At 53.6% G+C, this 13,142-nt stretch overlaps 1 protein-coding gene across 1 annotated transcript in view; it reads left to right on the plus strand.

The window, feature by feature from the left end:
* The window catches only part of CPEB1 (cytoplasmic polyadenylation element binding protein 1), a gene marked incomplete at its 3' end in the record, with an annotated part of 32,392 nt that overhangs the window by 14,501 nt on the left and 4,749 nt on the right, over positions 1–13,142 (plus strand). The window contains exons 3-6 of the mRNA XM_009069973.1: positions 10,285–10,511; positions 12,040–12,289; positions 12,584–12,697; positions 12,800–12,889. Coding sequence (XP_009068221.1) covers positions 10,285–10,511; positions 12,040–12,289; positions 12,584–12,697; positions 12,800–12,889 — 681 coding nt within the window. The remainder of the gene's footprint in view (positions 1–10,284; positions 10,512–12,039; positions 12,290–12,583; positions 12,698–12,799; positions 12,890–13,142) is intronic.

A 13,142-nucleotide genomic window follows, 5' to 3' on the forward strand; every position in this document is an offset into this window, starting at 1 on the left:
CTGCTTCCCAGAGCACAGCAACTCATATTTTTGCAATAAGCTTGATTATCTGTAGTTGCTTAAAATCTGCTGGGCTAGAGCTGCAGGCAATCTGTTGTGCGTTGCCTGGCAGATAGCAGAGGCCTTGGAGCACGAATCACTCTGAAGTCTTCAAGGCAAAACCCTGTCTCTGAAGGATGAAAGAAAAGACCTGTTGCACAGGAAGAACGGTTGTTGTCATGGACTCCTCAATAACAGCAGGGAGGATTTGTAAACTGCTCCCTCAGGTCGAGCCGTTTCCAGACTGTCCTCAAATGCTGTGTGTGGTGGCAGGTACCTGAACCCCACCAGGTGAGAGTTGCTGCTCAGCCTGGGGGTGGCTGTTAGTAAGTACAAGTGGCAGTCACTGGCCTTCCTGGAGCTGCTGGTTTGAGTGCTGAGCTGCACAGCTTGGGGCAGACCCTGGAGGGGCAGAGGATTTGGGTGAGGGAATTCCCCAGTTCTCCATTTGTTTAATTTGCTGTCAGGCTAACTTGTGCCCAGTGCCTGCTCAGTAGAACTCTCCCTTGTGCATGTCTGGGTCTCTCCCTGCTGTTTTTCCTGCTGTCTTTTGGACAAGTGGCTTCAGGAGCAGTCACTGCCTGGCAGCAGAATATCCAAGGATGATTTTTCCTGCTCTCTGGTGAAGGGGGGCCTTCAGTTGTGGGGAATGAGCACTTCAGCTGAAGGAGACTCGTTCACATTAAGCCTGGAAAACTCACTAAAAGGTTCCTTCATGCTGCTGATGTCATGGCTGCAGGGGCAAGGAGGCAAGACCATCTCAGACCTGCACCTGGTGCAGACAAATGGCTATCCAAAGTCATGGTGATGGTTGTGTTCCTGAATTCAATGTTCTTGGTGTCTTTTGTTGCCTTGAAAGCCAGACAGGCTCTCCCAGCAGCCTCATTCTGCCAGGGCAGCCTGCTGAGGGTGTAGTAGTGGAAGCACAAATGTGGTGGTGGTGGTGCCTCCTGTGTGGAGGTTGTAGATGATAACACTGCAAGGGAACAAAGCTGGGAGAGGGCTTGACTCTCATGGTCTTGTGCTTGTACTTGAGTACATGAGATGGCCTTACTAAGAGCTTGCTCCATGCCATCCTAGCTCTTGTAGGGCTTTTCCAAGGATGCACTTGGTGTGGATGCTTAATGGGCACTTGTTCCTTGAGCGTGTTTCCATAAGGGCTGCTTGTGCTCTGTGGCTCCAGCCAGCCCTGCTGGGGAGTGGGAAGCAGGGAAGCACTAAATAGCTGCACACTGCTCATGTCGCAGCAGTATTTGATCCTTAACAGAATAAAATATGTATCAAATAAGTAAAAGTAGTATTAAACCTGCACTTGCAATTGGTTTCTAATGGAAGTTGCCCTTAATCCACCACTTAAAGGTTCCATTTGAGCAGCTTCTCCTAAAACAGATTTATTTTTATTTGCGCTGATGCTGTAAAACAGAAGATGCAAATAGAGGAGTAACTGGAACGGGAACCCAACTAGCATCTCAGCTTGTATCCAGCCAGAACTGAAGTGGGTCAGGGCAGCTCCAGTGCTGTGCTGGAGCAGGCACGCACCACCCGAACCCTTCCCCTCAACTTCTCTTGGGGAAAGGTGTTTGTGGCCTCTGGAACAGCCCAGTAGCTGTGTGCAGTGTCCAGAGGTAGTCTGGAGAACATTTCTCCTGGCTCCTTCTGGAATTGAGCCTTAACAAGCATGTTGCCTTCCTAGGAGAGCACTGTAACTGCTCTTTGGTGGCTGAGCTGCCCCAAGACGTGGGTAGCTTAGTCTGTCTTTCCCATTGTCATTGTTATTGGAGGTGGGTGGCAGAAGGGTGGTTCAGTGTGTGCAGGCTCTGACTGGGGGTAAGATTCATCCTCAAAGTTGTGCCCAGATGAGGGGTTGTTAGGCCTTTCTTCAACCCTTGCACTGCTGCATCTCTAAGCAGCCAGTGGGATGCTTCTGTGCTAGGCAGAGCCAACCTGAAAGGCTCTGTCTGCTGCAGCTCCATCCATGGGAACATTGGAGCTCTCTGGAAGAGGCCCTGAATGCATTTTTGGCTTGGTGCCTCACTGCGAACTCCACAGCATGCGCTGCCCTGTGTGCTTCCACATGGAGGTGGCTGGGGGAACAACTTTTGGAGCTGCTCTCCCAGCATGCAGGGGCTGCCTGTAGCAGAAGGTAGGAGTGATGCTTGCTTCTCCCCCTCCCCAGCTCTGCTGGGATGGGCCCAGGGCTCAGCATCTCCTCCTGCCTTATGCCTGAGTTTGCCTGGGTACAGCATGCTCTGCTGATAACCAGGCTGTGCAGGGTGGCACTACTGGGTGACTTGTGGTGGTGGCACCTGGGGCCAGGCCAGCAGAGAGTGCTTGGCTTGTCTGTACAGTTGAAATCCCTCCAGCTGACATGTCCTGTGGTGACTGTATGTGGGGCTGCTGTAAGAGGACTCTTGGCTGCTCTGCAGTGCTCTTGGCAGGCTGTTTTTTTAGGGTGGTGGTATAAGTCAGGTTAGAAGGGACCTCTCAAGGTTTTCCAGTCCAACCTCCCACTCAGAGCAGGTTAGGAAAGCTGCTGGAGGGTGACAGAAGTAGCATAGCCTGGAGGGCTGTAAAAACTTAATTTCTGGGCTGCCTCAGTGTTTCCAGAACAATATCCATTTAAATGGACACTTCCACTGGACTGTCCCTGAAATGCTTCACTTCCAAACAGTGCAATGATCTGCGGGAGCACTGGGCAGGGCATCTCCAGCCAGGGCTGCACCTTGTATCCATGTCTCCAGGTTCTCTCACCTTGTGCCTGGTCCCTGAGGCACTGGCAAAACAGCTGAATCACAGGTGATGTCTGTGCTGCTGCCAGTGCAGAGGCAGCCACTGCCATCTGTTTGAGACAGCCACGGAGAATCTCCCACCCCCTCTGGCTGGTTTCCTCCCCAGGAGTGTGGAGGGAAAGTGGGACAAGCCCCTAAAGCTGTGATGCTGATGTGTGCAGACCTCTGGAAGGTAACTGCAGGCATCACTGGTGGGGCTGGGAGTACCAGTCCAGCAGTAGCTTTATGCCAGCTGAAGGCTTTAGTGAGGCTTGTGTGCCATTTCCCAAATAAAATTGCATTTGGGGTTCCTTCACTGCAGCCTGCTGCCTTGCCCAGAGGGGTATGGCCAACAGCCTGCTCCCCTCAGCCCCTTCTAAGGGTGGTATCCTGGGCTCGACACCCCCAAACTGGTGCAGCTGAGCAGTGAAGATGAGTCACTCACCCTCGTTAGCACATCAAGTAACACGAGGCAGGGTTTGCACCCTGGATGTTGCGGCATATAATTGAGAGGAGTTTGGTACTTAAATATAGAAGTGTTTGTTCTTGAGGCTTGCAAAGCTGAAGCTTGTTGTGCAGAATTTGACCTGAATATGTTGGCTTTTAAATCTCTCTGGGACTGATACATGTTAAAACCTGCTGTACTTTGGTGTTTGGATCTTTTTAAAGACAATCGTGGTTGTGGCAGCCTTAGCGAATGCAATTACCTGGGCACTTGTAATCCTGAATCCCATTTTAGCTGTCTTTTCTGATTTTTATATTTACCTTGGGCATCTGTTCTCCCTTCCTAGAAACTTTCAGTAGTAAGCTGTGCCTCGGGAGGCAGTGAGCCTTGCTGTCTGCCGGGTCCTACTCCCGGCGCCGGCGGAGGACCTCAGTAGTAAGCTGTGCCTCGGGAAGCAGTGAGCCTTGCTGTCCGCCAGGTCCTACTCCCGGCGCCGGCGGAGGACCTGTGCTCTCAGATGTTAATGTAAGAAGCTGCTCCACGTTCCTAGTTCTGCTGCTGTTTCCATTTTTCAGGGCAAGTGACTTACCATGTTGGTGCCAGAACCAAGAATAGACCTCAGGTGTCCTGACTCTAATTCTGTGGTTCAGCTGTGGGATCATGCTGCCTTTTTTTTTTGTATTCCCCTGCCCCCTTCTCAGCAAACCAGAAATAGCTGCCTGAATATCCTCAGTTCTTCTTCGCCCCAAATGAAGAATCTGTGAGGGCAGAGGTTCCTCTTTTGTAGCTCAGAAACAAAAAGGGGCTGTGCTGTAGTTCCTATTTAGATGGTGGTTGCTGTAGGTTTGATCACATCTGCAGTTCTGGGAGCCACTTTTCTCGAGCGCTGGCAGTTGGTTCAAGATGGTCAAGGCTTCGGTGGTGATGCACAGATGTGTGCCTTGGACGTTGGGTGGCTCCTGAGAGCAGTGACTGCTTTTGTCAGTGGAATAGTGGGAATATAATCAGGAGCATTTGAGCTGGACAGGTTCTGTGCAGGTATCCAGTGTGCCTAAGGACAGTTCCCCTTCACCTCTGGGCCTTGTACTTGAAAAATTCTTGTGCCACTACTCTTGCTGCAGCTTTCCTGTCTTTGTGCACCTGTAAGAGTTTGGTGGTCTGTAAGTGGACAGAGAGAATCCAGCATGCCAAGCAAAGCCCATTGCTGTGCTGGAGCCTCACATCTGTCACTGCTGTGGTTCAGTCAGTGTACCCTGTGCTGGGGTTGCAGGCATGTTGGCTCCTTGCAGGCAGCTTGAGGTCCCATGGCTGCAGGCAAAAAGTGCTAAAACTTCACTTGGGATTAGGCTGGAATATTGATCAGCCCTGCCTTGCCGTGAGCTTTAAGCTGCTCGCGTGTGACGAGCGGGAAAGCTCACCCTGGCAGCTTGTCTGGCTGTGTCACTGCCTGACTACAGACGTAGCTGTAGCTGTAGGAGGTGGTTGAGGTGCCCATTTGCCTTTCAGACATGCAAATGTTTTTCATACCATGGAGTTGCTTAGTGTCTGTAGGAGGTGCTACTTTTTGGCTGACTAAAACATTCAGCCTGCTCCCACCCCACCAGGGCAGAGTCTGGCTGGGTGGTAAAAACTGCAGACAAGCTGTTTTTCTGGAACTGCAGCAGGCTATTGTTTAGGACATCAGCCTTTTTTTTTTTTCTCTTTTTTTTTTTTCCTTTACAAGCTTATTTGACGGATGACAAAAGAAACTGCACTGTATTCAGTCTCCAGGGCCTTGGTCATGCTGCTTCCCTCCTGTGCTGTCCTGTCCCAAATGTGTCTATGGCTCTGGGCATGGCAGGTGTCACCCAGGGGAAGCAGCAGCACGGTGGCACTGACACCTGGCTCTTCTGCCTTGTTTCTCTTGGTAAGAGCTTTCCTGTTGATCTCTGACCTGGACCTCTGCAAGGACATCTGGGCAGAAGGGTGGACTTAGCAGTTGATGGATGCAGTGAAGGTCTTGACAGTTTACCATCCTTCCTGTGCTGAGTAATCTCTCAGTGGATAAACTTCTGGTATCTCCTCTGAGGAGATTGCAGTGTCCTTCTGCCTAACCTTGCTGGGGGTGCCAGCCAACAAGTGAGACCCTCTAAAATGCCTTGTCATCGTGGACCTGCTCAGGCAAGTTCTGGACTCTTTTCAACAGGCTTTATCCAGCTCTGCAGAGAGCTTTGAAAGGCTGCAACATGTCTCCAGAGCACGACTCCAAAAAGCATGTGCGTGTGCTCCCCTCGCACTTGGGGCTGCTGCCAAGTGCGGGGTGGAACCGCCTGCACAGGGACTGTGCAGGTGCCAGACGGGGCTGGCAGTGCAAGAACCAGGGCCTGGCACACTGCTCCGTGCTACAGGAGTCCCCTGTGTGCCTGCACACAGCTCTGGGCTGTGAGGCAAATTGGCCTGTGGCAAATTGGCCCTGTGGCAAATGCTGTTTGCAGCCATGAGGGAGCTCCCACTACTGATGTTATGAGTGTGGGGAAAAGAACTTGAGTGGAAGGGCCTGGGCAGCTGTCAGGTGAGAGGGATTGTTGCTCTGGGCAAGACTCAGTTTCCAGGTAATTTGACTAAAACTGTCGCAACAAAGAGCGAAGAGCATCAGCACTGGTCTTGTGCTGTTGGCTTGTTCTGCTGGGTGGTCTCTGCAGAGCCAGGCTGAAGTAGAAGCACTGGCTCAGAGGGCAGTGTGGGTGGTGGTGGCAGAGCCTCAGCTGCAGCTGTCAGGAGTAAATTCAGTGAATGCTCCATGTGAAACAGCTGGATGTGGCACTCAGTACTCAGGTCTAGTTGACAAGATGGTGATTGGTCGCAGGATGGACTTGATGATACTGGAAGTCTTTTCCAACCTAAATGATACTGTGATTCTAGTGCTCTTAAGGTGTTATCCAAGGCATAAAAGTGTCGTTTTCCTCAGCATAGTGGTACAGGGATGTGTTTTCCCAGAGCTGCCAGCACTGGTAACCCAGCTCCATGAGGCTCATCTTCACATTCATCTCTTATAGAATGGGTGTGGGTAAGCTACCAGGAAGGTCTAAATAGTAAATGGATGTAACTTGGAGCATGCAGAGAAGAGTGAGCAGTATGCTTTAAGGTCCTGGGCAGGTGCTGGAAGTCCAAAACTTTGAGTCTTAACCAGCAGATAGAAGAGTAGAAGCTGTTTGGAGGCTGGTTGTATTGGGCATTGGGCATGTTTCCCAAGGTTGTGCTGTGAACTGCAGGTTGTGCTGTGAACTGCAGGCTGTGCTGATGGGTGATCTGCTTGAGACTGGGTAGACTCATGTTAAATAAGCTAAGTGTTTGGTAGCTGGATTTAAAGGACAATTTGGGGTCTGTTAGCAGAATTGGCCTGAACAGTTAAAAGCAGTGCACTGTGAAACCACTGTGGGCTCAGTGTAGCTGCTTAATTCTGTGAAGTGTCTGGTTTGGGTGCGTTGAGTCCAAGAGGCTTGTGCGTGCTCCCCTTGGCATCTTCAGGGGCCCTAGGATGATGCAGGAATTGAGATGCATTGCAACAGCATTGTCCTGACAGCATGTACTAGGGAGGGCTCAGCTGAGGAAGAGGAGTGGTTTGTAAAACACACCTTCTCCAGCAAGTGACCTGTGTGCCCACGACCTGGCAGAGTGCCACGTGGGCGTCGCAGCTGCTCCACAGAGCTCTCAGACCTGCCAGTGTTGGGCTGACGCACTCCGAGATGGAGCACACTGGCTCTGGATCAGGCATTAACACTGCAGCAGTGAGTCAAAAGTCAGCGCTGAGTTTCTATTAAAAGCTCCTTTCTTGCTGTCCCCTGCAGAGGAGTGTTGGCATGTGCCTCCCTTGCAGCACTGAGCGGAGGCAGGAGAAGTTCCAGAAGCTCTCTGTGCACAGCAGCTGCGTGTGAGCCGCAAACGGGAGTTGTGTTGACCCTACAGTTAAGATTTCCCCTCTAGATGTGAAAAATACTTAGTTGCTTGTGCTCATGGGGTTTTTTCCCTCGTAGTCTGAGTAGTTCCCTGATGTTTGCTGCTTCACTTTGGGACTTTCAGGGATGCTCTTGACACCAGGAATTGCTGATGAATTTTGCGTGTGCGTTGGGAATGGTTTTTCCTTCCACAAGCTGTCTGTTTGGGAGGAGAGATGAGGCCAATTTCCCAGGAAGAACTGTGACCACCATGACTTGAGGGCTTTTTTTCAGCCTTGTCAGGCTCGTGTGCCCCAACACCCAGGGGTTGGAGCAGGGAGTTAGAGCAGGATGCCTTCGGGATGGGGATTGAGGAGTAAGATCTGGTGTCTTATGTTGGTGTTCACTAAGTTCCCTGCGCACTCTGGCTTTGAGAGGCACAGCCTGGTCACAAAGCAAGTGTGAAGGAGGAAATGCTGAGCCACAGCTCATAGTTTTTCCTCCCAATATCCATGTGAGAGCAGCTGTGGGTCCCAGGTGAAGCTGAGTCAGGCCCACTGGGGTGATGTGGGGTCTCCCATGAGCTCTGTGCAGCCTGCAGAGCATGTAACCAAGTGCTGTCTGTGCAGAGCTGTCAAAGCTGCTGGAGTGGATGGAATCCAGCTGCATTAACAGCAGGATGTCAGCGCTTCCAGGACATGAGGTTAGGAGTGGGGCAGTTGTAGCCAGCAGGATTTTGCTCGGTGGTAAATGCCCAGACAGTAGATCCCTTTAAAGGCCAGTAATCCTGCTACTTGAATGTGCTCGTACTGGCTTCACTGGTTTTGTGTCTGTGGTGAGAGCTGAGGAATCCTGTGAGAAAAGCAAGTGGTGGCAGAGATGAAGGTGACATAAATGGGGCAGAGCAGCTGGACCCTGTAATGCCTTTGGGAGCTCCTGATGAGTCCCTAAACCCTTGCTGGTGCATCCCAAAGTTCTGGTCCTGGGTTTGCAGTGGCCAGGAGCCTGGTAGCAGTCTGCCTGCTGCAGGTCCCTGGAATGCTGCACAGCTGGGGTTAGCCCAGGGCTGCTGGCTGACCCGCGTTCCAAGCCCACCGAGCTCACTGGCCGAGGAGGAGGAGGAAGGCGTCAGCACTGGAGTGCTTGTCAGCAGCGAGACTTGGGCCGTGGGATCAGCTGCTTTGCTTTGCCTCTTGTGCTGTTTGGTGACTAATCAGATTTTGGAGCCTGTTGGACAGATCCAGCTGTCTCCGCTGAACAATACTCGGGCTGTATTTTTAAACACATCACGTGGCTTCAGAGAAGTCGGCAAACCAGCGTAGTGCGGCTTGCCGGGCTGGGAGATGCTCTGCCTAGCTTGGAGCCGTCACTAGGAGGGAGCAGCCTCCTCCCTGGCTCCAGGTGGCTGCAGCAGCCTTCCCTTGGCTCCTGGGGCTGCTCCCACCCGGGCTCTGCCCAGGTGAGTACCACTGGGCTGGCGAGGAGCTCCTGTGGCTGTGGGGCTGGGTGTGAGCACAGGTGCTGCTGTGGGGGGAAGCCAAGGGCAGGAGATCCCTTTCCAAGTGTGGTCAGAGGTGAGTTCAGAGTCCTGTGCTGTAGCCAAAATAAGGGGAATTTGAGGGATGAGGCTGTGCAGGCATGGGGAGATGCTGTGGCTGTCACTCAAGGCTCTGCCTGCCGTTGAGGGAGATACTTCAAGTGAAGGACCTACCTATGCCTGTCTGGAGTCTCTGGTGGTGTTGTGACAGTTCTCTGTAGTATGAGGCTATAGAGGTGCTGGTTCCACAGCAGATGTGCTGCTGGATAGTGTGGCTTGGGGCAGGTACATCCCAGCATCTCACCTCAGTCATGCTCAGCAGCTTTCTCTGGCACCAACACCGTCTTGTCCTGGTGTCTGACCATGGTGCACTCAAGCACGATGGCATTTCTGTTCTCTGGGTTTGGACAGTGTTTTGGATTATTAATCCTCACGTGCACAGGACCTGCTGCAAATCTGGGTTAAAACCTTGTGGTCCAACTGGCTGAGATCTGGTGGGGCTGGAGAATATCAAGTGGATCCTAAACTTGCTTTGCTGAGAACTGAAAGCTTCAGGGCAAGCTGCCTTGTTTTGCAGCCTCCGAATAACTGAAAACATTTCTGAATGCTTTGCTCTCTTCATTGGGTTTGGGGACACATTCAGCTTGTTGAGACTTGCTGCTTTTGAATAGAGCTGGTTGGTGTCATGCCCCTGTGGGATCCTGCATGGCCAAGCCTGTCCTGCCTTCCCTCTCCTGGGTGGCAGCTGTCCCCACACCCCTGACCCATGGAGCAGGACGTGACTTTATGATGACCCCTGTGTGGCCTGGTGCTGTGCTCCAGGGGCAGCTCTGTTTGCAGGGGGGACTTTGCTTGCCTGCATCCTCCTCAGTGGGAGGAAAACCTGCTGCTGTGTGAGGGAAGCAGTCTGGCACATACTTGTCTGTTGGCTCTTGGGCAGAGGCCTGACCAGACAGGCTTGTTGTGAACACATAGCAGGGATGGGTCTCGCTGTGCACTGCAGAGTCTCTCTGTCAGCTGGCCAGGCTGGCACATTCCTGGCTGCCCACAGCCAGCTCCTGGCATCACTGATTTGTGGTGTCCTACCCCTGTATGTGAAAGTGCCTGCTGGTGGCCCAGGTGTGTTTTGCTCAGCTTGACCATTGGTGTGTGTTCCTGTAACTGTGGACCTGCTGCCCTGGGTCCCACCTTGTTCCAGCACAAGCAGCATGGAATGACAGACTGGGCAGAGAGGCCTATCCAGGGCACCTCTGAGGTCCATATCCACAATGTTGAGTCTCCAGTTCTCTCTCAGGTGAAGTGGCATCTGTGGCTGCCCTTGGTTTCAGGAGAGTAACCCACCTTCATGTTTGTCAGCCCCACCAGGTTGCTACCAGTGGCTCCACCTGTGCAGCACCATGTCACAAGTCATGGCAAAGAGCTGTGTGAAGGGTTGGTACCTGCAGGGGGTACCACCTCCAAGAAAAGCCCTTTATGGGCTGACAGGAGCCTGATAGCCACCTGGACCTCTGCCACGAGAGCCAGAAGGAAGGAGGTGTGTCCTGCTGCAGCACTGACAGTCTGTCTCTCTCTGTGTTGCAGTTCTCAGCATGCTGAGTAACCCTCTGGGGAACGTCCTGGGGAAGCCCCCGCTGAGTTTCCTGCCTTTAGACCCTATTGGTTCAGACCTGACAGAAAAGTTCTCCACGCCGTCGCTGAGGAGCTCCCGCCTGGACTCCCGTTCCCTCCTGGACTCCCGCTCCAGTAGCCCCTCAGACTCGGACACCAGTGGCTTCAGCTCTGGCTCTGACCACCTCTCTGACTTGATTGTAAGTTTGGGTCTTCCCCACCCATTCTGTGGTCGCCGGGGTCTTGCATGGGAGAGCTTGTGAGGGGCTGTCAGCCTCAGGCCTGTGTGCTCAGGAGGGAAAGGGAATGCTGGAGGGAGCTGTTGTGCCCCCACTGACACAGCCCAGGGTTTGGGAGAAGGGCTGCTCTTGCAGTCCTTCAGCACAGGCCAGTAATATCCTCGTATTTTTTTTCTTCTAAATTAATGTTTTGGCTTTTTGGGTCTGTGCTTGCAGCCCTAAATGGGTTAGAGTCCCAGAGGGGTCTGAGTGCTTGAAATGGTGTGTGGCAGGGGAGGCTTTGTGCCCTGATCCCCACAGGGAAGTGGCTGATCAGCACAGCTGCCTCCAGGCTCCAGCCTAGACTTCTCAAGAGCTCCTGTCCCTGCCTTTCAATGCCCTTCCCATTTATTCACTGCACTTCTCCATCTCAGGCCTGTTCCTTTTAGAGCAAACTGGGTCTGGCCTGCTCCCATTCCCTAAAATTTGGAAGGCAGGGAGTGAGGCCAGTGTCTCACTGACCCACCTTGTGCTGCTGGGGCTGTGGTGCAGCACAAGCAGCGGCTCTGCGTGCCAGGAGGACAACCTGGCTACCACCAGCTCTGGGGCTCCTACTGCCTGGCTTGGCCTTGGCACGAGGAGATAAAACCAGGAGCTGCTCCTGGCTCTACTGTGGTGCAGCCATGGCTGCGGCCCCTGTGTTGGGGTGGGTGTGAAGGACAGTTGTCCTGTGGTAAGGTTGATTCTGCTATGATCAGGATCTGTGCTGTGAGTGGCTGCCCTACCATAGGCAGTGACGGTGGCAGGCGGTGCAGGGTGCAGGGCTCTGTGCTGGCCTTGTCTGTGAAGGTCAGGTGTCCCAGCACAGCCCTGGCATGGGCAGCTGCTTTGGCAGCGCGGGGATGGATCCGCAGCGCGGCTGGCACCGTGAGCCGCACAGCGTTGTGTGTCCCTGCTGCTGCATTCATCCCTGCTTTTCCTCCTCCTGCCCTGGGAGAGGCATGTTAAACCTTTGAGTGGCTGGAGCTGTGGCCAGTGGAGCCCACTCACTGGTCAGGCAAGCCTGGAGTTGGTCTGTGAGAGTGGGAAGTAGCTGGTGCCTGCAGAGCCCGTGGGTGCTGCCAGGGAGCCCTGCCTGCCGCAGGCAGGGCCTGGAGCAGAGTGCGAGGCTCCCCCTGGGATGCCTGGTGCTCCCTGGGGGTGACACTGTCCTTGAGGCTGCACAGCCAGGGATAGTTGTTGGCTTTGTGGGCTGTGAGGTGCCTCCTGCTGCTGATCATGGGTGTGGGTTCTGTGGGAAATGGCTGCAGGGCTTTCCCAGGGAATCTGGTCTCATCAGAGTACTGGGACAGGTGGGGTCAATGCTTTCCTGCCTCTGCCAGACCTGAGAGGGTCTCAGTGGATCAGAGCCCCCTCTGCCATGGGTGAGGGCAGGGCCCCAGCATGATGCCTGGCTGGTGTTGTGTGCTCTTACTTGAAGCTGGATTTCAATGTGGCTTTTCTCTTGTAGTCGAGCCTTCGCATCTCCCCCCCTCTGTCCTTCCTGCCTCTCACTGGGGTGTCAAGAGAGCCCCTAAAGATGGGAGTGGGATCCCAGCTGGATCAAGATCAAGCTGCCCTGGCTGCAGTAAGTTCCTCCCCAGCCAGTGCATCAAAAAGATGGCCTGGAGCATCTGCGTGGCCTTCCTGGGATCTCTTGGACTCTCCAGAAGATCCCTTCAGTATTGAAAGAGAAGCCAGGCTTCATAGGCAAGCTGCAGGTGAGCTGGGTGGTGGGTCCTGGCAGGCTGCAGGGCCAGATGTTGGTCCCACACTTCTGGGAGGGGCTTGTAGGTGGCCTTTGTGCAGATAACGTGACTGGACACGGAGTTTGCAGCAGAGCAGAGCTTTTTCCATGCATGCTCCTCTGCCTGCTCCAAGAACAGGCAGGTGTCTGGATAGCTGCCAGTGTCTGTGCAGCTATGCTGAGCAAATATTTGGGGAATACGGGGAGACCAATGGGAGAATGGAAAGGAAATGATCCCATACTGAGTGTTACTGGTGTCTGTCCAAAGCCGTGAACGAAGCAACCTGCACCTGGAGTGGGCAGCTGCCTCCCCGAAACTACAAGAACCCTGTCTACTCCTGCAAAGTATTCCTGGGAGGAGTCCCATGGGACATCACGGAAGGTGAGCAGCCCCAGCCCCATGCTGAGGCCTCGGGAAGGTGCACATTGGGAAGGTGCAGGATGGAGCTTTTCAGGGGGTGCTGACCTCTCCTTCTGTCTGTAGCTGGATTGATCAACACTTTCCGTGTTTTTGGCTCCCTGAGTGTGGAGTGGCCCGGTAAGGATGGCAAACACCCACGCTGCCCTCCCAAAGGTAATATGCCTAAAGGTAATAGCGACACGGTAGGGTTACTTTTTTCCCATGCTATGTTACAGCACGGATGCTGGGATGGTACGGCTGCATGCTGGTGACTGGATGGTACAGAGCACCCTAGGGTAATGTCCCGCCCTCGCTTGTGTCCACACCTGGGCTGCAGAGCACTGTCACCCCAACCCGCCATCCCCACCCATCCCCAGCAGGGCTGGACAGAGCTGTAGGGTGGGGGGACCCCTCTCTGGGTGGTTTT

This window comes from Acanthisitta chloris, unplaced genomic scaffold (genome assembly GCF_000695815.1).
Source record: "Acanthisitta chloris isolate BGI_N310 unplaced genomic scaffold, ASM69581v1 scaffold3762, whole genome shotgun sequence".
In the NCBI taxonomy this organism is placed as follows: domain Eukaryota; kingdom Metazoa; phylum Chordata; class Aves; order Passeriformes; family Acanthisittidae; genus Acanthisitta; species Acanthisitta chloris.